Source organism: Panthera pardus, unplaced genomic scaffold (genome assembly GCF_024362965.1).
Source record: "Panthera pardus isolate Hobbes unplaced genomic scaffold, ASM2436296v1 HiC_scaffold_21, whole genome shotgun sequence".
Classification (NCBI taxonomy): domain Eukaryota; kingdom Metazoa; phylum Chordata; class Mammalia; order Carnivora; family Felidae; genus Panthera; species Panthera pardus.
The window spans coordinates 54,060,324-54,085,474 of NW_026526777.1; the positions used below are offsets into that span (position 1 = coordinate 54,060,324).

The 25,151-nt window shown below is 34.0% G+C and overlaps 1 protein-coding gene across 4 annotated transcripts in view; it reads right to left on the bottom strand.

Annotated features, from left to right (window-relative positions):
* SUCO (SUN domain containing ossification factor) overlaps positions 1–25,151 on the bottom strand; it is a 90,575-nt gene that overhangs the window by 44,410 nt on the left and 21,014 nt on the right. For 3 of the 4 annotated variants that reach the window (XR_008424666.1, XR_008424667.1, XM_053909277.1), the window contains exons 2-9: positions 19,100–19,208; positions 15,602–15,712; positions 12,844–12,998; positions 10,937–11,074; positions 10,561–10,711; positions 7,636–7,759; positions 6,817–6,953; positions 5,709–5,776 (exon numbers count right to left, since the gene is read on the bottom strand). Coding sequence is in view for 2 of the 4 variants with exons in the window: in XM_053909277.1 (XP_053765252.1) it covers positions 5,709–5,776; positions 6,817–6,953; positions 7,636–7,759; positions 10,561–10,711; positions 10,937–11,074; positions 12,844–12,998; positions 15,602–15,712; positions 19,100–19,208 (993 nt within the window). In the remaining 2 variants the exon portion in view is untranslated. The remainder of the gene's footprint in view (positions 1–5,708; positions 5,777–6,816; positions 6,954–7,635; positions 7,760–10,560; positions 10,712–10,936; positions 11,075–12,843; positions 12,999–15,601; positions 15,713–19,099; positions 19,209–25,151) is intronic. The other variant, XM_019425047.2, reaches the window with a different exon arrangement.

Below are 25,151 nucleotides of genomic sequence, written 5' to 3' on the forward strand. Positions count from 1 at the left end.
ATTCTTACAACCACACTGCAAAGAATATCATCTCCATTTTATAAAACAATTCAATAAACACTAATTGGTTACTTCACATTCTTCTCTTCTATCTTTTAATAAGAAACCTCTCCTCCAAGATGTAGCTGAGCTCTTATGGCCACTGTATTTCTCAGTCTTGGCCATACTGCTTAGTTGTGGAGGATGGGCTGTGAGCAGAAGTGTCAAGGGCAATTTTCAGGTCAAGCCTTTAAACGGGTGCTGCTACTTCTCCGATTGCTTTCTACTGCCTTACAGGCTGTAATGAGAATGTGGGAGGAATAAATCATTTCAGCAACCCAGGCAGGGTCAACACCTGCAGGGGAGGAAAAGGAACATGACAGAAGGTGTGTGGGTCCTTCCATTGTTCTTTTACACTCCTGCACTACCTACCAGCTTGAGCTTTTACATCAAAGAAAATTAAATCTCTTATTTAAACCACAGTTCCACGGTCTCTGTTAAAGCAGCAGAATCAAAAGCCCTAACAGTCATGCAGCCAACAAGCAGTGAAGCTAAAAGTCAAAATCCAAATCCACCTGCTTCCAAAGCCTAAACATTTCCCATACCACCAAAACAACCTTGGGAGAGGGAACTGAAGAAAATCAAACTGAGACTTTACTTGTTATTTACAATGACAATACTCTGAAAGAGTATTAAGAAGAAAATAAAAAGTTAATTCTCCCCACTTCTTTCTTTTATATACAATGTTCTCCACTTCTAAGAAGACATGAGCTATATATTAATATCAGAAAAAATAAGCTTTCAAACAAATATATTACCAGGTATAAAAAGTAAATTCACTGCTTTGGATTCTGTGTCTCCCCCTCTCTCTCTCTCTGCTCCTCCCCCACTCACGCTCTGTCTTTTCTCTTCTTCAAAAATAAATAAACAATAAAAAAAAAAAAGTTTTAAAAGGGGTGCCTAAGTGGCTCAGCCAGGTAAGCATCCGACTTCAGCTCAGGTCATGATCTCACATGTTTGTGAGTTTGTGAGTTTGTGAGTTTGTGAGTTCGAGCCCCTCATCAGGCTCCGTGCTGACGGCTCAGGGACTGGAGCCTGCTACAGATTCTGTGTCTCCCTCTCTCTCGTCTCCTCCCCCACTCAGGCTCTTTCTCTCCTTCAAAAATAAATAAATGTTAAAAAAAAAAAAAAAAGTAAATTCACCAAGAAGATTTAACAATTCTAACATGTGTATGCACCTAATAAATAGCCACATGATACATAAAATGTAAATAGGTTGTAAGTATTCCTCAGTTGATTTTAAAATGCTTTTTCATTTTTCTGCCTCATCTTTTATGTTTTCTTAGAAGCAGAGAATATTCTGCGCAAATTAACAGAACTACATATAAAAGTTGACAAATCTAATTTCAACATGCTTCTTTTAATTATTTATAGGTCAGGAATTTTAAAAGATCTGAGATCTAAAAAAGAAAAATTAAAAAAAAAAAAAGATCAGACATCTAAACACAAAAGCAGTGTGATAAAACACCATGTATCAAGATTTAGTTGATATAATTAAGAAGGAAGTTTATAAACTTAAATGTGTATATCTCAAAAGAATTTAGTTCAATAGATTAAACTTAAAGAAAATATAAAATAATAAAGTTTCAAACAGAAATCCATAAAATAGGAAAAAATAAAAAGATAAGATAGAAGTAAAAGTAGACTGTGGGGATTAAATAGGAGGCATAAATTAAAATATTAGGATTTAAAAAAAATTTTAAAGCAGTATACTACAAATAACTTTATTATAAAAACTTTAAAAATGTATTAAACCAATTCCTAGAAAAGTATAATTTACCAAAACTAATTTAAGAATAAATAGAAAACCTAGTCATATAACTATTTGTTTTAAATGTAAACATTTAAACTACATGCCATCTACTCACACCAGTACAAAATTGTACATGCACAAGTTTATTTACAGTAACACTGCAATGGCAAAAGATTATAAACAACCCATATATCCAACATCAGAAGACTAGTTAAGTCATGGTACAACCATATAATGAAATTTTATACAGCTATCAAAAAGAATGAAAACGTTTTCTATGAACAAAATTGAAAGATGACCAGATACTAAGTTAAAACTTAACTCAAGGTGAAAAATAGTGTGCATAATATACTATGTTCTGTGAAAAGATGTATAAAAATCTATATTTGTATATATTTGTCTATATTTGCATAAAGAAACTGAAAAGATATCTAAAAATTTAACATTGAATAAGAAGATGGATGACAGAGATTGGAAGGATATTTCTCATTGTAACTCCTTTATCCTTTTTGGGTTTGAACCATGTGAATGTATTACTTAGTTTTCAAATCACATGCTTGAAAGAAAATTAGTATCTTCCCATAGGCCCAGATGAGTTTATAGTTGAGTTCCAAACGTATAATATATCCAATGGTACAAGGTTAGATGCAATGCCTTCAAAATAAGGAGTAAGAGGATACTGCCTACTATCTTTCTATTCACAATTTTCTCAAGGAACTTGCCAGCATGAGATGACAAAAAGAAAGTAAAATACAATGAAAAGGATTAAAAAAATTTTAAAGAAGAAAAATTTGCAGAGAAGCTACAATTTTCTATACAGAAATCCTAAAGAATAATCCACATATTATTAAAAAAACAGAATATAAAAAGGTAGCTGGGTGTAAGATCCACATATAAAAAACTGGACATCTATACACAACAAAATACAATTTTTAAGATATATTTACAATAGCAACAAAAAATAGCTTCCCAGAAATGAACTTAATAAAAGATATACAACCATGAAAATTTTAAAAAACAATCTTACTGAAAGACATTAAGAGACAATGAAAAATACGTCCTATTTATGGATAAGAAAACTCAAAATCTGAGTCATCTAAAGATTCAATAAAATTCCAAACAAAATTTGACATGACATTTGGGGAACTCAACAGGATAAGTCCAAGATTTATAGGCAAAAGCAGAGCAGAAGAATAGCCAAGTCAGTCCTGAAGAATATGAGGCAAAAACTTACTCTACCAGGTACTGAGATCCATAAAGCAAAAGGAAGTGTGGTGTTGCTACAGGCATCGATAAACTGGCCAAAAGAACAGAACAGGGAATAGAGAAACAAACCCATGCTTAGAAGGAAACTTTGTGATAAAGTTACATTGTAAATCAGAGGGGAAAGTGTGAACTACAGAAGAAACAATTATCTAAAGAGCAAAATGGTGAGGGAAGAATGAGTCCCTTCTCCATACTATATTAAAAAAAATCCAACTGGGATTAAAAACCTAAATGTGAAAGGCAAATATTTTGTAGAATTTTAAAATTTGAGTTTTCTTTTTTTTTTATGCCAAAGAAATCTGACATATAACAAATCCAAAATTGTATGACAGGTAAGTACAACTACATTAAAATTAATAGTTTCTATTCATCAAAAGACAATGATGAGAAACTGAAAGGATAATTCACAAACTAGAGAAAATATGTGCAACATATATAATTTATATGTTCCATCCAGAGCTAAGATAAAATGTTACATTGTATCCATTTTCTAAGATAAACAACTGCTAAATTAGACTTCTACTAACCAGTTAAAAAAACAAAGCTTATCAATAGAAAACATAGGATAAAATAAGCATTTCAGAGGAGAGGAAAAACGGGTACATGAAAATATGCTCAATCTCACTGGTGATCAGGGACTGACATCTTTCTGGATAAAAACTCCACAACGGCAGAGATCTCAGTCTATTTTGTGAAACAATGTTATTCCAGCACCAGCAGCATCACTTAACATGTTCAACCTAACATGCTCAGTAATCGAATGAACAAATGAATAAAGACTCAAAATCCTAGAATGTCAATTATCCTTTAATTCATCTATAGATTTGATACAACCAATAAAAATGCCAGCATTTTTCACAGAACTCAAGAAGATGACTCTAAATTTTAAAATAAAAAAAAAAGAGACAAGAATAGTAAGGTATAACCTCTATAAATGGAGGTATAAGCTTATTCTACCAGATATTAAGACTTCTAAAACTACAGTGAGACTGTGTGGTCTTAATATACCTTAGGAGGAGTAACCTACTTACAATCAGGTGAAATCAGTTAAAGGTGTTCTAAAGTTACATGAAAAGACACATACGTGAATGAGCAAACACAAAATATGCAATAAACACATATACCTCAATACATGCTGTTTGGCAGAAACATTAAAATACAAATGGGTAGCTATGACTACTTCATACAACTTCATCCCAACATGTCTTTGCTTGAAATTCAAAATTTTGGAGTATAAACACTTAAGCTGTCTGTTACTGACTACAGAGGCTCTTACAAATAAAAACAAAACCCCCAAATAACATTTTAATTACAATTGCAGACAATCATTTCCTCAAATTTAATATATGACATAAGGAAAAATGAGCTTTTAAAATTATCCCTTAAAACACTTTAATAATCTGGTGTTCATTTTCAAAATGAACCTAAATGTACCAAAAGGACCAAAGGCCGAGAGTAGAAAATAAGCACTCTCTTTAAAGTTTAAAGAGTTTTTCCTTAAAATAAGAAAAAAAAGAATATATTTTTAGTAAATCAGTATGATGGTGATTTACTCAATTCTTTTTTGAACAGCTGCTTTTGAGCAATTAAATAAAAAAATCTAATGAAACTATTGGTAGAGCACACCTTATTTCCCCCCATAAATCTGTTCCTTTGCCTATGTTCTTAGTTAACAGCAGAATTATAGAACCAAGTAGTAGTCAAAATCCTGGGAGATTTCCGAGATAACTCTCTCCACATCCAGTTACTAACCAGGAGCTGCCAATTTTATCTGCTATATTTTTCATATCCCCCTCTCTTCTGTATCTAAACTGCCAATGCCTTAATTAAAGCAGGTTCCTAACTGGTTTCCATGCTCCCAACTGCATTCTGCTGTAGGCCATCCTTTGAGGACAAGCCTTCTTAAGACACCACTGATCTCACGTTACTTCCTTACTTAAAACAAACACTGACCTCTGTGGTCTTTAATAAACTTCAAAAAATTTTAAGCTAAGGGGCTCCTGGGTGTCTCGGTTGAGCGTCCGACTGTTGATGTTATCTCAGGTCATGATCCCGGCCAGGGTCGTGGGATCAAGACCCGTGTTGGGCTCTACAGTCAGCGTGAAGCCTGCTTAAGATTCTCTCTCTCTCCCTCTGCCCCTCACACACACTTGTGCTCTCTCTCAAAAAAAAAAAAAAAAAAAAAAAGAAGAAGAAGAAGAAGAAGAAGAAGAAAAAAGAAATATGCTCCTTTTAGCATGTCTCCTTATTCTTACAGTTCCTGAATGCCTTTGCCTTCCTCATTTGTGACTTCTTATGAATCCTTCAAGATTCAGCTCAGGAATTACCTCTTCTAGGAAACCCTCTCATCCTCTCTCACAGGTATATATCATCTCTGTTCCTACAATAATCTTTCAGCAATACTTCTTACACTATTTCATAATTGTTTAACTAGACTTATTTTTGTGTGTGGGTGTGACCTTAAAAGGAAAGGCATTTTATCTTCAATTCTGTATCCCAGGACCTAATGTAATTATACTACCAGCACCTGTCAATCATAAATGCTTTTTAAGTGACTACATGAACAAATTAATCCTAAATAAAAGCTTACCATAATATATGTACATACATAGATTAAAGTACATAATTTATTAAATTTTATATTACTTACCAAATTTTAGTGCTGCAAGGATTCAACATATAAAGATCCATATTTTCTATAAGAATAGCAGATGTGCTCTGTTTTAAAAGGGGGGAAGGGAATAAATTACTTATGGAAAAATATTTATTTCAACTCTAAAGACTTCTAGGATTTCTACATTTTTAGATCTTCAAATACTAAGACTCTAAAACATTCATTTGAGAAGAAGGCATAAAAATGGCTGAAGTTTACCAGTTATGTCTGTAAGTGTTAAGTTAGCCTTATGACAAAATGTTTAATATTAAATGTCTGTTACCATAAAGGAAAAATGATTTTCTATTAGCTATTTCCTTTTTAAAATCTCAAACAGGTTTAAAAGTTAAAAATAAGATGAATGCCCTTCAGTAGATGAACAGAAACTGTGGCACATCCAGACAACAGAATATTATTCAGTGCTAAAAATGTGAAGTCAATCTGAAAAGGTTACATATGGTATGATTCCAACTATGTGACATTCTGGAAAAGACAAAACTATGAAGATACTAAACAGACTGGTGGTTGCCAGGAGTCAAGGGGAGGAGGAATGATAGGTGGAGCACAGAGGATTTTTAGGGCAGTAAAAGTACCCTACATGATACTATAATGGTGGGTACATGTCATTACACATTTGCCCAAACCCAAAAACCATATGGTAAGATGAACTCTAAGGTAAACTATGGACTTCAGCTGATAATAATGTGTCAGTGTAAGTTAATCAACTGTAGCAAATGTTTCACTCTGGTGGGAGGTATGTTGATAATGGAGGAGACTAAACATGTGTGGGTGTAAGGGGTATATGAGAAATCTCTACCGTTCTTTCCATTTTGCTGTGAATCTATAACTGCTCTAAGAAAATAAAGTCTTTGAAAGAAAAAAAAAGTACAATGTATCAACCAACAGAAGAATTCATACAAGAAAATGTCTCTAAAAGCATAATCCTGCATTTATTAGTGAATCAGAAAAATAGCTCATGTTAAAATATAGTTCTCAGCAAAATAATATAGATATAGATAGATATTTCTGAGCAAACAGTTGCCTTTATTTAATCAAGTTAGTAGTTTCTTATATATACATATATAAGAAATTTATAGTTAAGTACCTTGGCTTCTGGATTAGCTGCCAAAATTTTGGCACCACATTCTACTGAGGCATAATTATTTCGATTTTTCTGGACTTTTTTTGTCGCATGTAGACCTCCATTAGAAGATGGATGCATTGACTGACCTGCAGACAAACCTTATTATAAACATATATATATGATGATTATGATTAAAAATACTCCCAGGAAACAATGATCACAAAAGCAGTAAGTTGCTGTCTAGTGAAGACCAGGTTTTAATGCTTAAGAGAATATTTTCAAAACCCATTAAGCAATTCAAACTGCTTTAATACTTTAAAATATTTCTAAAAAACAAATTACAAAAATCCACATTACTTGATTTATGTCTACTCTCAAAATGAAACTTATCCATGAGAATCAAAATATTGTGCATACATATTTTATTAAGGATGAATGTTGTCCTTCTATCTCTAACATTAAGAATTTTTAACTCTGAAATAGCCAAAAGAAAGTGTAATATCTTAGTCCAACTCCATTTACAGTTTAAAGCTTCATAACTCAAAAGTTTCCATGCCTCAAATTTCCTTATAAATTGAAATAAACACCACTGCTCTGCCTACTTTATCTTATTTTATCCTCATTTAGTAATTTACAAGAATGGGTTTTAATTAAGATTAAAATTATATAATTATACATAGGTAAATTATATATGTGAAACCAACAGTATCTTGGTAAGTTTCACCTTTAAAAGGCTTTCAAAAGCTTTATTTTACCAACTGTAGACAGAAATGCACATTTAAATCAGTCCTCCCCCTTCAAAAAAAAAAAAAAAAAAAGGGAATCACAATGCTTCCATACTTTTTTCTTTTTCTACTTCCATAACTTTCTTCTTCCATTCATCAAATGTTGGTATATCTTCTGGGTCTTTGGGACTTGTTACAGATGTATGGTCAATTTCCCCTGGTTTTGTATAATCAGAACTCTGAAAAAAAATGCAAAAGAATACACAAAAAACAGTAAGTCATAAAAGAATATACAAATGTTTTTGTGAAATTAAAGTCCAATTTTATATTTGATAGACAGTATTTCAAAAAAATCAAAAATGTAAAAAGAAAAGGTTTGGTTTACTTAAAAGTTGAGTTTCTCTTGAAAAAATTGAAATCTTTTACCAAAGCATCACAAAATATATTCTTCACGTTTGCAATATAAGCTAGGCTGTAAAAAACTTTATAATATACCCTAAGCAAACAATTACTTCTACATAAACCATACAAATTAGTAAGTACTATAGTTGTAATGCATCCACCTTAAAATCTAAGTTAAAATAATATATGCATTAAAGAAAGCTAACTAATTTTAGATATAGCATGTTGTTTCTAAAAATTCCTTAACAGGAATTACCACTTTTATAAAAATTTTAAGGTGGATTTAAAAACAAAGAAACACACAAAAATCTAAAGAAAAACAAAGCTTTTTAAAGAAACTATAGAAAAATCTTCATATAAAAAAGGATTTAACAAGATGAAGAAAGAATAAATCATTAAAAAAAGGCTGATACATTTGGCTGGATTAAAATTTTTAAATTAAACGTATCACAAAACCATAAACTACATGGTACAATAAGCTGGAAGAAGTATTTGCAATATATGCAACCAATAAAGGATTACTACCAACTATAAAAACTACCTACAAATCAATAATGGAGGAGAGGAACAATAAATACAGCAAAGAAAAAATATAAAATAATCGATAATCAAGGAATGCAAATGAAAACCAGAGACAATAAATTATACCAATCTGATGGAGGTTCAAGTGTGGCATGTCTGTTGAACCATAAGACACCTATTAGACTGCTGAAGGGAGTTCTAAATTTAGCAGTACTGAGGGCACGTGGCTGACTCAGTTGGAAGAGCATGTGACCCTTGATCTCGGAGTCATGAGTTAAGAGCCCCACGTTGGATGTAGAGATTACTTAAATAAATAAGTAAACTTAAAAAAAATTTTAGCAATATTAACTGAAGATGTGCCTACTCTATGAGCCAGTAATTCCACTCCTATATATTAGTATCAGTGAAAACATGCGCATGTGACTAAGAAAGTATGCAGGAATGCTTATGGCAGCACTGTTTATAATATCCAGAAATTAGAAACAACCTAAATTAGAAAAAACCTGAAGAACAGATAAATTGTGGTAGTGAAATACAACAGTGAAAACAATTAACAGACAAATCTCAAAAACAATGTTGAGTCATATAATAGTTAAGAATGAGACCATTTTATACTGCTTCAAAATATGCCAACTAATAGTATGTATTGTTTATAATAATACAGTTTTGGAAAAAGTTTAAAAACACATTCTTAAACACACACACACACACACACACACACACACACTGAATTTTAGATACGTGTTCTATCTGAAGGGAAGAAATATAACTGGGGAAAGGCAAAAATTCAATTTGTAATTTTTTTCTGTAAGCTGAATAATGTATGCAAGAATGTTCATTCCATTATTTATTTCTGTATTCCTAAAACAATGCATAACATATTTACAAACAGTTCCTAGAGAAGTGCACAATATTTATTTAGACAGCTTACTCTGCCAAATAGCACAAGTCTCATATAGTACACATGTGCTATATGGTATAGGGCACATTTTCCCTAATACGAATACTCACTATATTAAAGCCAACTTTTAAGGACTGACACTAGTATATTAGAATTACACTAATACACTAGAGTATTAGAATTACACAAATACAATACCCATAATCTCTTGATTATTTTAGATATTTTCTTTGCTGAATATATTGTTCCTCTCCTCCATTACTGATTTGTAGGTAGTCTTTGTAGTTGACAGTAATCCTTATCGGTTGCATATATTGCAAATACTAAGGAAGAGTTAGCAAATTGGTTCCCATACAACCTCTGTGTTGGAGTGTTTTGCAGAACAAACTAACTGACTAATAAAGTATGTGGCTATTAAAAATATATATAGCAGAAAAGTATTACCACTAATTTAATTTAAAAATTAAATAAAAACCTACTTTGAACACAATTTATAAAAATGTACCTAGCTGAGACACTTTTTTCCAGGATATTAATTTATTTAGGAGGTAATTAATACAGTTAAAAATTACAGCCTTTTATCGGTTAAGCGTCCAACTTCGGCTCAGGTCATGATCTCACGGTTTGTGAATTCAAGCCCCACCTCAGGTTCTGTGCTAACAGCTCAGAGCCTGGAGCCTGCTTCGGATTCTGTGTCTCCCTCTCTGTCTCTTCCCCGCTTGCACTCTGTTTCCACCCCTCCCCCGCTCATGCACATGCACGTGCACTCGCTCTCTCTCTTAAAAAGTAAATAAATATTAAAAACAATTTTTTTTTAATAATTCTCATTGAAGAGCCTAAATTTAACACTGTATATGGAGTTAAGCTTATATACTGAAGATACTCGAATTTAACAATCATACCTTCTTCTATATAGCTCTCCAAGAAAATGCTTAAATGAGGGCTTTATATAGCTGGTATCAAACAGCTGATGGTAGCAGAAAACCACTTAATTATAAAATACCAAAGACATTTCACATTTGGAACAACTTCATGTATGAACAATATACTGAAGACCACTTGCTCTCAGAAAGCACAGCTCACTCCTCAGTTCCATATTCCTCATTAACTACATAATCCCTGTTTTTATGGCAAATATGGTTAGCAAATTGCAAGATTAACACAAAATAAAAATACATATAATAAAGTAGGAAATAGTGCAAGTTATATACCTACCTCATTTTTTAAATTATCTGAAGCATTCAATGCAGATTTTGGATCACCACTACCCTGCTCACTTGCTGAAACCTTTGATTCAAATTCTGATTTTGTTATTTTTCCTTTGCCATGTGAAGATGACACATTTTCTATATGCTGGCCAACAAGGCTATTTGAAACCAAAAAGACATATTAAAAAATTTCAGCTGAATAACAAGTTTATGCAATCTAATCTGTTACAACTATCATGTACAAAGTAAACCAAGAAAGGAGCACAAAGGGATTAGCTTTCTCTCAATCATAAAGTGGAATTAAGTACACACCAAAGTCCATTCAAACATGACACTGCTATTATTACAGAATTATAAAAGGGAAAACAATGGCTCACACCCACCTTTCAGGTGGACTAACAAAGGAAGGCTGGTCAACTGGAGTATTTGCATCAAGAACCTCACCAACATCGCAATCAGTTTCAGACTGCTCAGTTTCACTCGGCTTGGTTATAGGAATAGTACCAGACTTTTCTATTTCACTAAAAATAGAAACAAAAAATACAATCTGGCAATTCAATGAACATAATGTGGCATAAGTTAAAAATGGTATCAGTGATTTTCAAAACATAATCTAAGACAGGAGAATTCTTTACAGTTTGGCAGGCTGTTTTCAAGAGTTCACTTATTTCAAATCACATAAAGTCAACTGCTGACTCTTGATCTGTTAATGCCCTTGGCCTTTAAATAGCTAACTGCTAAGTTTTAAAACAAAATATCATACATTAGTGTTTGGTCTCATAAAAAATAAGATTTTAAAATTATTTATTTTAACTGCATCTTCCTAATGGGTCCTTTCCAGGTTAGTATATTCTACCAATATTAGTTGTTGCCTATAGTATCAAAAAATAATCTATTATCTCTATTAACATTTCAACTGAAGTTCTTAAGACACTTTTAGAATTTCACTTAAAAAACACATACCCTAATATGTTCTGCTACTCACTTCCAATTCACGAAGCAGTCATGTTCAGGATAAAGGGAAAATAAGATGTACTGTCTATATATATAATATTTAGCCTTAAATTCTTTCTGGAATAAGTATTATTAAATACTGTCCATTATTTCTAAGCCTGTCTTCTGTTTATTTCTTCCTTACCTAGGATAAACACCTAAATGAAAACTCTAACATCTTTAAGTAAAACTCCTTCACCCCAGCCCCCTAAGTTCTTGAGAAGAATAAGTGTTTTTAAAAGTACTTATGATAGGGCACTTGGGTGACTCAGTCTGTTAAGAGTCCGACTTTGGCTCAGGTCATGATCTCGCAGTTTGTGAGTTCAAGCCCCATGTCAGGCTCTGTGCTGACAGCTCAGAACCTGGAGCCTGCTTCAGATTCTTTATCTCCCTCTCTCTCTCTGCCCCTCCCCCACTCCCTCCCTCTCTCTCTCTCAAGAGTAAATAAACAGTAATAAAAATTTGGTGGGGGGGGGGGGAACCTGGGTGGCTCAGTCAGTTGAGCGTCCTACTTTGGCTCAGGTTATAATTTCACTGCTCGTGGATTCGAGCCCCATGATGGGCTCTGTCCTGATAGCTCGCAGCCTAGAGCCTTATTTATATAAATAAACATTTTAAAAATTTTTAATATTTTTAATAAAAAAATAAAAATAAAATTACTTGTAGTTAAAAAAAAAGTAATGATAATAATATTAACTGACACACATATTTTTACTATGTACCAGATACTACCCTATCCAATTTTTAAATATATATTAATTCATTTGATATAGGAAATGATTAATGCAGTATGAAGGGAATTTGTGCTTTGTAGTGTTGCTGTAAGGAGCTAGAAGAGTACATAATCGATTTTCTAAATTAAAGAAACCTTAGATCTACAAATTCTGAGTATTTACGATCAAGTTTGAACAAGGGAGCTATTCGCAAAAAGACAGACCTACCAATGGAATGCTGCAGTAATACTTGATGGAAGTGAATAATCTGACATTTGAATCTTTGATAATTATAAGGAAGATTACTCAAATAAGCAGTTACTTAAACAAGTAGAACCTCACTTTATGGGATATAGATTTCATAGCTAGGATCTACTTCACTGAGTTTGGAAGCAGAATAAACACTGGTTATATCATAAGATCATTACATTAAAATAAAATTATTATGCAAAACAAGGCATCATAACTTAGGTCTGCTACATAGCCTAAACTTCAAATCTGAATTTCAAGCTGCCTTATGTGATAAAGACATTTTTCCATCATTAATCTAATGAGAGTCTCTTTTTTTCTTTGTAATAACTTACTCAAGCTTTGAGATTGGAGTGATCTCTGAGGTAGATGAGCTGGAAATATTTTCAATGTTTTCACTGCCCACAGTTACACTGGAAGAATCTTCATGTAGATCAACTGGAGGGAGTGTCTCAATCACAGATGGACTTAACTTTTCTGACTCTGCATTCTGTTTAAAAAAAAAAAAAGTTACATTAAATGTGGAGGTTAATAAATTATCTCTTTAGCTACACGGGATTTTATAAAATTATGTCTCAAAAGTGACAGTACCAAGAATGTACTTTTATAAAAATCCTTTCTTCTAACATTACCCCCCAAGGAATACATTTCATATTAAAATACAAGCTCTAGCCATTTTTCCTGGCATTTCACAAACTAGGACAAAGAAACCTGTCTTCCTTCTTTCCTATTTTCTATCAGGACCCACATATATTTCCCTCTTACTGTAATTAATGCTAGCAGCAACACAGAAATCATATGTAAATATGAAAATAGTACAATACATACTTCTTGCCCTACAGCAGTTTAGAAGATAACGTGCATATAAGTGAAATAAGTCATACAGAGAAAGACAGATACCATATGTTTTCACTCTTATGTGGATCCTGAGAAACTTAACAGAAGTCCATGGGGGAGGGGAAGAAAAAAAAAAAAAAGAGGTTAGAGAGGGAGAGAGCCAAAGCATAAGAGACTCTTAAAAACTGAGAACAAACTGAAGGTTGATGGGGGATGGAAGGGAAGGGAGGGTGGGTGATGGGTACTGAGGAGGGCACCTTTTGGAATGAGCACTGGGTGTTGTATGGAAACCAATTTGACAATAAATTTCATATTAAAAAAAAAGATAACGTGCATAAATAAAGAACAACACAGAGCATGTACCCACAAGTACACAAGTACAATTACAATGCAATACATGATTCTCACTGCTCCTTCAGTGAGCAATGATGCTCTGGGCCATTCACCCCTCCAAAACACAATCTGAAATCTACCTAATACCACTCATATTTGAAACCTCTATCAGCACATTCTCTCCCACAACCAATACTAAATAGAATTAGCCTTTCCCTTTCCTCTATGCCTCCACTATTCTCTTCTATACAGCACCTCAAACACCTCAATTGCCTTATTTATGTCTCTTCTTCTTCAAGTATACTATAAACATCTTGAGTAAGAACTGTGTTCTCTTGATCTTCATGTTCCATAGCACACAGTAGACATTTAATGCTTATTAAGTATCAAGTGAGAGGTACTCAAGCTCAGTTCAAAGAAAACAGAAACTATGGACTATTACAGACTAGAAGAAAGAGGACTGTAAAGAAAAAGAGGACCAATATGGGAGCAGAAAGGAAACAAACGGTATAGAGTCCAAAGAATACAAAATATGATCATTTGGGGAATTATTTACACTGATTGTATTTTGTATTTTATGGTGGAGGCCTTGAGAAAAGGAATATTAACATTATCATTTTAATATGTATTCAATGTAGGGGCGCCTGGGTGGCGCAGTCGGTTAAGCGTCCGACTTCAGCCAGGTCACGATCTCGCGGTCCGTGAGTTCGAGCCCCGCGTCAGGCTCTGGGCTGATGGCTCGGAGCCTGGAGCCTGTTTCCGATTCTGTGTCTCCCTCTCTCTCTGTCCCTCCCCCGTTCATGCTCTGTCTCTCTCTGTCCCAAAAAAAAAAAAAAAAAAAAAAAAAATATGTATTCAATGTAAAAAAAAAAAATCAATGAGATAGTTTATACTTTTTTTTTTTTAATTAAGTCTCCAAAATCCAATATGTATTTATAACAAGTCTCTATTTGGACTGGTTGCATTTCCAGTGCTCAAGAGCCACGTGTAGCTAGTGGCTACTATACTGAACAACACAGGTCTATAAGACGCAGTAAGCACTTCAAAGTATTTGAACATGATTACACCATGATAAAAATTCTAGAGAATGAACAATGGCAGGACTGTTCAGGAACAGTCATATAACCAGAAGGGTAACAGAGAACACTTTCTTACTCTATTGTACAAACATCTTCCAGAATCCAATAAAATGAAACACTATTTGTACTTAGTCCAATTAAGTCATAAAATAACTCTAACTGTATTTTTAAAAAAAAGAATTCTCCCTCATTTTGAGCTGAAGTTTGCTTTTGTTACTACTTGAGATACTTAGTTTTTCCTTAGTCTTTCTTCCTCCAGATCAAATATCCCTAGTTCCTTCAGCTATTCCTGATATTAAATGGGTTCCAGATGCTTCAGCATTCCAGTCAGCTTATATTCTTGTCTAGTTTTTCATATCTTTCATAAAATCTGGCATATAAAATAGAAAATAATATTCATGATGTAATATAAAAGGAAAAGGGAAAACATATTTTAACCTATAATTAATTCATATTCCACACTGAGTGACAAAAGTTTGGTATAAAAACATTCTTTGTTTTATATACAAATACTTCCTTTTAAGTTAGAAAACAATTTCCTGACATCTAAAAATCTAAAGAGACAAAAATACATTACAGTGAGCCAAAATGGAACCTAAAAAGAAATGAGAACTTATTCCCAAACTTTTACTACAAAGAAAATGGTCACATTTATTATTAAATCTGCAATTTTGCATTTTCTCAAAAGCAGTACTCTTAGCAGGTGAACAGTATTAAGGCCAACAGCACAACAGTTCAAAAAGAAAAAATAAAAATTCACAATATGATGACCAAACAGAAGTTTTCTATCTTGCAAAGTAGTTTTAAAAGACACATCATCAAAAATCAAAGCAACATAGCTTACTTGTACATCCACAGCAGAGTCATCTTTCAATTTATGTTCTTCTGGAGGAATAGGTAAGTTTGAACCCACTTTTTCCGATAATTCGGCATTGATAGGTCCCTCTCTTTCATCCTATATCGCAACAAAGAAAAAAGGCTAACTGATAAAATTGTTTCACAAAACAGTCCTAAGCAATATTATATACTTTACAACCACAACACTGTCTTGTATGCACTTGACTGTAATTACTTTTATTTGTTTACACAGTTATTGTCCATCTTCCTGCATCCCCTTCCTTGCCACCACAGTGAAAACGTACACTAAATGAGTTCAAGACCCTCATTTGATTTCTTAATAAGCACTTTAGTCCTACCACCCAGCACTATGTATGTGGCAGGATCTCTAATAAGTGAAAGTACATACAGCTCTTTGTGCCATCTCTTTTGACACTTACTTTCAAGTTAGGATTTCAGGTTTAAATATATTTTCTAGCTATACATTTCATAAAAGCAAAGTTCATATTCTTTGTTTATCTAAACAATATATACCAGGTACCTAAACGTTTGCTGAGTTATGTTTCCCCCCTAAATGTTTTGCTTATATTTACTCTCACAACATTTAAGTCTTCAAATTTCTTGTCAGAGATTAGATCGAAGTCTCATAGACTGTGGGTGAAAGTATGAAATTATACTCTTCTTAAAGAGATACTCATCATTTGACATATTCAGCTTAATACAGAAGAATTGAAAATGAGGACTGGTAAATAGTTGTTTTTCATAAATCTTTGACAATTATAACTTCATCTATTAAAAGGCGTATAATAACATTCTGATATAGCGTTCTCAAACATCACTCCATCACACACACATAGACACACACTCTCTCACACAGAACAGGATATTTGGACACAGAAGTCCAAGGTATGTTTTTAGTTAACTTCAGCTACTTTACCTCTTATTCCTCTATGAAAAATCATCTCCTTTTTCTTCTACAAAATTTTAGTTCCATTTTTTCCTAATAATTGCTACTAGACTCAGAAAACACACATAAAAAATAATTTTGCCTCAATTTTATTTTTATTTATTACAGAGAGAAATAAGGGAATATTAGCATTATTATTTTAATTTGGGGCACCTGGGTGGCTTGGTCGGTTAAGCGTCCGACTTCGGCTCAGGTCATGATCTCACGGCCCGTGAGTTCGAGCCCCGCGTCGGGCTCTGTGCTGACAGTTCAGAGCCTGGAGCCTGTTTCAGATTCTGTGTCTCCCTCTCTCTGACCCTCCCCTGTTCATGCTCTGTCTCTCCCTGTCTCAAAAATAAATAAAATGTTAAAAAAAAATTTTTTTTAAGGAAAAATGACTCCCTTTGTCCTCCAGTGGCTCTGTTGAGAGGTCTTTTTGGTTATACCAATGTATGAAAAAGGGCATTCATTACTCTGGATGAGTATGTAATAAGAATTTTTGTTTTTAGTATCTTAAAAGGTTGCTTGGCCCTATAAAAGGTAGTCTTCAGAGAGGAGACTGATCATTCTTGGGTGAATATAGGCTCCAATACAGGAAAATACCGTGGGACTATGGAGCAACAAGTGTGAAATGCCAACTTGGACAGGGAGAATGGACTCTCATTCGTGGGCTCAGATTAAAGTTATCTTTAAGAATCATTAGAAAAATGACTAAACATGAGAATATGAAATAAAACAAGCATGTCTTTAATATCCAATTCACAGGGAACAGTGACTGTGTGGCCAGACACTCTTGTAAATACATCTATCTCCTCCAGAGCTCTCCTCTTACCCCTCTAGTTAACTGGAGGGACTAACAGCATTCAAAATAAAAACATTTACAATTTAAAAAAAAAATACAGAGAGATTCAGCAGCAGTCTTCAGAATTTTAAACGCTCCACCACAGAAATATATCCTCGTTAACTCCAAAATTTGCATAATCCACTCTAAATGTCATGCCAACCATCCAGGCATGTAATTATAAATCTGTATTTCCACACACACACGCATACACAAGCACATGTGCATATACATAGCTGAGAAACAATGCAAAAGTTTGTCAATAAAGAAATATTTAATAAATTATGAAATATCTATATGAATGAATAAAAATGTAGCCATCATAAGAATATAACATAAAAAGGAGTCCATGAGATATTACTGGGGCAGAGGGAAAAGTCAATTTGTAGAATATTTATAATGTGACATTTCATGGAAAATAAAAATATTAATCTGTGTGCCATATAATGGCATATAGATAACTACAAAAAAAACTGTCTCAATCTTTTCACAAGAAACAGTAAATTATGGCTCCTTTGGAGAGGAAAATAGAATATAAACATAAATATTTTATAGTTGGTATAAATGACTTCTATACAGTTGATCCTTAAACAATGCAGGGGTTAGGGATACCAAGCCCTAGCACAGTCAAAAATCTCTCTATAACTTTTGACTCCCCCAAAACTTAACTTCTCATAGCTTGTTGTTTACCAAAGCTGTACCAATAATATAAGCAGTAAATTAGCACATATTTCGCATATTATACACAGTATACATTTTTACAATGAAGTAAAAGCTAGAGAAGGGGTGCCTGGGTGGCTCATTCGGTTAAGCATCCGACTCTTGATTTTGGCTCAGAGGTCATGATCTCACAGTTTGTGAGTTTGAGCCCCATGTGGGGTTCCACACTGTCATCTCGGAGCCTGCTTGGGATTCTCTCTCTCCCTCTGCCCCTTCCCCACTCACACACAAGCATGCTGAAAGAAAAAGAAAGAAAGAAAAGAAAGAAAAGAAAGAAAGAAAGAAAGAAAGAAAGAAAGAAAGAAAGAAAGAAAGAAAGAAAAACTTAAAGAAGCTAGAGAAAAGAAAATGTTAAGAAAATCATAAGAGAAAATACATTTACAGTACTGTACCATAAAAAATCTGCATATTAGTATGGACACACACAACTCAAGCCCATGTCATTCAAGGGTCAACTGTGTTTTAAAATATATATATATTGATAGGGGGAAGCCAAATCTAGTCAATACTCACCTTTTATCATTTAAAATGATATAATAATAAATGATTTAAAGATCTGGTCTGGTTTTTTGGACTCTCTATTCACTCCATCAAATTATATAAAAAACTACATAACCACTGATTGCAGACTCTCCCTATAATCCTGATTTCTAAGTTCTTATAATAAAACTGGTGTTTCTTTTGAAACCTTTAACTAATTAGAGCATTAAAAAGTGAGCCACTGGTTTTCAGTTTTCTGAATAGGTATTATTTTCCTCCTTACTCTAGGACTAAGGATGTTAGAACATTCTAAACATAAGCAAAAAGAATAAATATATAAATATTTCAGAGATAGCTTACTTTCATAATTACCTGAGTAACTCTTCAGATTACAGTGAGAATTACAAATCACCAAAAATTATGACATAGTATTTCTGAAATTACTTTTATTCCGAATATTTTGAGGAAGTCTTAGAAAGCTGACACACAAATTACATTGTCAACTTTATTTAAGGTACCTTTTTCTGGAATTGTACATCTTCATTTTCTAGTGCACAATTGTCATCTTGAGAGTAATATGATGAAGCTGAAGAACTCTCTTTACAACATACACGCCAACTGGGAAGCCTGTAAAACATCCACCACCACCAAAAGAAAGAAAGAAGGAAAAGTTGTTAAGCCAACACATTCCCTACCATGGGCTAGAATTTGAGGCAATAAACAAATAGATGGCTCTTACACTAATGCCCTAAAGAACTTAACAATTTAATGAAGACAAATATACATAAGACGAGGGTTTTTATTTAATGCCCTGAAAACAAAAACCATAAACAGTGTGTTATCAGCATCCCAAATTAAGGCATTATGAATTTCATAAAGGTGAAACAGTAAAGCCTTCATAAAAGGAGTGTCTGAAAATTATCACAAAAGGAACAGAAAAAGTTGTCAAAGGGCTAACACCCTCAGAAAGTACCAGATGCCAATAATATTTGAAATTTTACTAAATACTTAAGAAGAGAGAACTCTAAGCTACCTAAACTATTTCAAAGCACAGAAGTACAGCTTCCAAAATATTTTTATACAGGAACATGGTAGTGATATCCAAACTTAAGAGAAAGAGCACACACAAGTGAATACTACAGGTTAATACAACTTAGGAAATAGGACACGAAAAGTCTAAATGAAACAATAAAAAAAAATAGTCTTTAAGGACATACCAAAGAAATACCATTGTTATGATCAAGTAGAGTTTAGCTCTGATAGTCAAAAGTGGTCAAAATAATAGAATCTGTTTATTTAGTTTACCATGCAAAAAAATATCAAGGAAAAATATGATTATCTTCATAGTCACTGAAAGACATCTGATAAACTTACACATCCATCAAGATTTTTTTAAATAGGAAAAAGCAGATGTTTACCATGGAAACATATATTCATAATATACAAGCCTGAAAGTCAGTACCAAACTTAGTGAAGCAACTTAAAAATAACCCTATTTATGGGGCGCCTGCGTGGCTTGGTCGGTTAAGCGTCCGACTTCGGCTCAGGTCATGATCTCACGGTCCGTGAGTTCGAGCCCCGCGTCGGGCTCTGTGCTGACAGCTCAGAGCCTGGAGCCTGTTTCAGATTCTGTGTTTCCCTCTCTCTCTGCCCCTCCCCTGTTCATGCTCTGTCTCTCTCTGTCTCAAAGATAAATAAATGTTAAAAAAATAAAAAATAAAAAATAACCCTATTGAGATCTGAAACAAGACAAGAATGTCCATTATTGCTAGTATTACATAATATGATAAAGGATATAAAAATGGTAAAAGAGACAATAAAATCATCATTAATTGCAGATAATGAGTTTATACAGGTGGAAAATTAAAAAGAACCACCTATTAAAAGATATCTTGGGTATAAAAATTATATTCTTAGGTATAAAATTAAGAATCAGGGGTGCCTGAGTGGCTCAGTAAGTTGAGCATCCAAGTCTTGATTTCAGCTCAGGTAAAGATCCCAGTGTCGTGGGATCTAGCCCTGCATCAGGCTCTGCACTGAGCATGGAGCCTGCTTAAGATTCTCCCTCAGTCCCTCTCCCCTGCTCACGTGCTTACTCTCTCAAATAAATAAAATAAACAAACAAACAGAATCAACTCAACTCTACTAAAACCATCACAACCAGTTACAAGATGAAATAGAAGAAAAATACCCATTTGTAAAGAAACAATACTAAAATATACACTTAGCTACAAATCAAAACCACAATGAGATACCACCACACACCTGTCAGAATGGCTAAAATTAACAACTCAGGAAACAACAGATGTTGGTGATAAGCAGATGCAGAGAAAGGGGAACACTTTTACACTGCTGGTGGGAATGCAAACTGGTGCAGCCACCCTGGAAAACAGTATGGAGGTTCCTCAAAAAATTAAAAATAGAGCTACCCTATGACCCAGCAATTGCACTACTAGGTATTTATCCAAAGGATACAAAAATGCTGATATGAAGGGGTACATGCACCCCAATGTTTACAGCCACACTATCAACAATAGCCAAATTATGGAAAGAGCCCAAATGTCCATTGACTGATGAATGGATTAAAAAGATGTGTATACACACACACACACACACACACACACACACACACACACACACACACTGGAATATTACTTGGCAATCAAAAAGAATGAAATCTTGCCATTTGCAACAATGTGGATGGAACTAGAATGTATTATGCTAAGCAAAATAGAGAAAGATAAATATATGATTTCACTCATATGTGGCATTTAAGAAACAAAAGAGATGAACATAGGGGAAGGGAAAGAAAAATAAGATAAAAACAGAGAGGGAGGCAAACCATAAGAGACTGTTAAGTACAGAGAACAAACTAAGGGTTTTTGGAGGGGTACTGGGTGGGGGGATGGGCTAAATGGGTGATGGGCACTAAGGAGGGCACTTGGGATGAGCACTGGGTGATATCTGTAAGTGATGAATCACTAAATTCTACTCTTGAAACATTACACTGTATGTTAACTAACTTGGATTTAGTAAATTTAAAAATAAATAAAATAAAATATAAACTTAGCAAGAAATGTTCTATTAAGTAGAACTGCTTCAAATTGCCAATATTTGACAATTCTCTGACATGGAAAAGTCAAATTATATGATTCAAGTTAGTATATACAGAAGATTTGAAAGATATTTAAGAGCTAAAGATGTTTTTAAGGAGACAGGCTGACTCTAAAGTTTATATAAACAGTTAAGAATAGTCAAGAAGATTTTAATTTGAGGAAACTAGATGTCTGTGAAACCACAATGGTTACAACAATATGGTACTGAGATTAGAGGGGGAAAGGGAATCCCCAGGGTGACTGGAAATAGAAATCATAGGATGACAGCTATACACAGAGAACAGAGGGCAATCTGTCTAAATTGGAGGTAATGAGAAACTCTTAGAAGAACCTTCTTTCAGAGGATGAAACTGACAGCATACCTGACAGGTCTTTGAAAATCTTAACTACAGATTTATGTAACTGGCAGACAGTTTGTAATTAAATAGAAACATAAAGGGTGCCTGGATGGCTCAGTCAGTTAAGCATTGATTTTTGCTCAGGTCATGTGATCTTACAGTTGGTAAGACTGAGCCCTGAGTAGGGCTCTGCGCTGACAGCTCTAAGCCTGCTTGAGATTCTCTCTCCTTCTCTATGCCCCTCCCCCACTTGAGCGCAAACACATGAGCACTCTTTCTCTCTCAAAAATAAACATTTAAAACATAAATTCCTTGAGAACCAATTCCTAACCACTTTAACCTCACCCCACAAAGCCAAAACTTGCAAATATAAGGTGCTTAATAAATATTTGTTAAATGAATGAAAGGTCTGTGGAGAACTGTTTTGTAGCACACACCAGAGGGAAATTCAGTCATTTTTTATTCCTCTCCCATCACCATGTCACCTCACCACTACCACTCCCCAAACTCATCCACCCACCACTTCATCACACACATAAACTCAAAAAAAGAGAGTCTGGAGACTAAGAGGATATTTATCCTTTTTTGTCAGCTTCTCCCTACCAATGTGGCATGGATTTGCCATTCATAAAGAAAGGTATTAACTGTATGATTAAACAAAAATCACATTTGAGTGCCATTTAGGATACCAAGCTTTACACACTTTAGTGAAACAAGAGTATCATACATGCTAGTTATTATGCTTACAGAAAATACTAACATCCAGTCTGAAAGCCTTACTAGTCACAAGTACCAGTAGTTATAAAGTATGTGTGTGTGCATGCTTTTCAAAGAAAAATGACCATCTGACATCTTGAGCAAGAAAAATGTTTAAAGGATTAAAAACAGTAAATCTATAACAAAATCAACCAAAGTAGAATCTACATGGCTGAAAAATCATCTTTTTTTTTTTAATTTTTTTTTTAACGTTTATTTATTTTTGAGACAGAGAGAGACAGAGCATGAATGGGGGAGGGTCAGAGAGAGAGGGAGACACAGAATCTGAAACAGGCTCCAGGCTCCGAGCCATCAGCACAGAGCCTGACGCGGGGCTTGAACTCACGAATTACGAGATCATGACCTGAGCCGAAGTCGGACGCTTAACCGACTGAGCCACCCAGGCGCCCCGAAAAATCATCTTTAAAAGAAAACTTACGTTAAGCAGATTTTAAATTTAAAATTTTTCTTTAGGGGCGCCTGGGTGGCGCAGTCGGTTAAGCGTCCGACTTCAGCCAGGTCACGATCTCGCGGTCCGTGAGTTCGAGCCCCGCGTCAGGCTCTGGGCTGATGGCTCGGAGCCTGGAGCCTGTTTCCGATTCTGTGTCTCCCTCTCTCTCTGCCCCTCCCCCGTTCATGCTCTGTCTCTCTCTGTCCCAAAAATAAATAAAAAAACATTGAAAAAAAAAATTTTAAATAAAATTTTTCTTTACGCAAACTTGGAAAAGGAATTTTTTTGGTAACTTTATGTACTTATTATCTTATCATTATGGTAGTATCACAAATGTTCTGCCAATCAAACTGTCATTTCCTTTTACATGTAGTTGATGTTCTAATCTAAATGATACAACTAATCAATATACTTAGAAAACCTAGCAAAGGCATATGGCAAATAGTCAATAAATACTCAAGTGATTTCTTCTTCCAAACTTTTTAAAAACCATTTTCAACTAAAAATATGTGTATGAATATGTTCATATATATATATATATGTATGTATATATGTGTATGAATATGTTCATATATACATACATATATATGTATGTATATATGTATACATATATATATACACACACACACATATACACTGAATATGTAGAATATTCTTATGGAAAACAAATCATTTTCTGGGTAGGAATTTTGAGGGTGAGGGTGGGAGGGGTAAAAATACCCCAAATCTAGCTTTGTGTTCTCTAGCTTTAGGTTATCTTTAACAGAGAACTACACACACACACACACACACACACACACACACACACGCACAAACCCAAACAGCTTCTCAAGAACTAAGAAATATAACAAATCAGTTTTATCTATACAAGTAACTGTACATTAAAAAAAAAAAAAAAGTTTTGCAAACAGGGGACCAAATTACCAAAGATTAGTACTATTCTCCAAAACTTAAAACATGAAGAAAAACTTACAGGAACCATTAAATCAATCAACAAATTTCATAAAAATTTAGTCAAAACCAAAATGAGATCAAATTTCAGCTGATAGTTAGAATGACCTAATTTTTAAAATTTTATTTAAGAGCTGAAATTGCCACATAATTTCCTCAAGACCTTTAAACATCAAAGAATTCAAAAGCTCTGGACTTCAGCAAATAATTATTAGGGTCTGATGGGAGGTGAAAAATAATAGAAATAAAATTTAAGTTGGGATAGCATTCCTGTTAAGAACATGCCTAGTGTGTGTGTGGCTATCTTTCATGGACCTTCTTTTATTAAAGTACTTCCGGAGGCAGCTCAGTCAGTTAAGCATCCAACTCTTGATTTTGGCTCAGGTCATGATCTCAAGGTTCGTGAGATCAAGCCTCACTTCGGGCTCTGTGTTGACACTGTGGAGCCAGCTTGGGATTCTCTCCCCACCCCCTCTGCTCCTACCCTGCTCATGTTTGCACTCTTTCTCAAAATAAATAAAATGAACTTAAAAAATAACTTCCTGGTAAAGGGCCTAAAAAAGTCATAGCCTTGATAGATAGATAGATAGATAGAGCAATAGATTGAAAGATCTCCACTACATCAGTTATGTTATGGTGTAAAATTACAATTACTACTATAAGTTACAGGCAAGGTTTCAAGTCATGACCACCAATGTTGAATTTAATACTCATTATAACTATTAGTGGAGAAAAAAAAATAAAATTTCATAGAAGGGATGTAGTAATGGAAATCTTTCCATTCCTTCAGGAGGTCATGATAACGGAGGTATACGGCAAAGATGTGCAGAGGTGCATAATATTACAAGATACATTCGACTGTGACAATTCGCTAGTTGGCCTAGCATAATGGTTAAAAGAATGAGGTCCAGAGTCACACAGCCTGTATGATCTTGGGCAAGCTCATTAAATAAACATT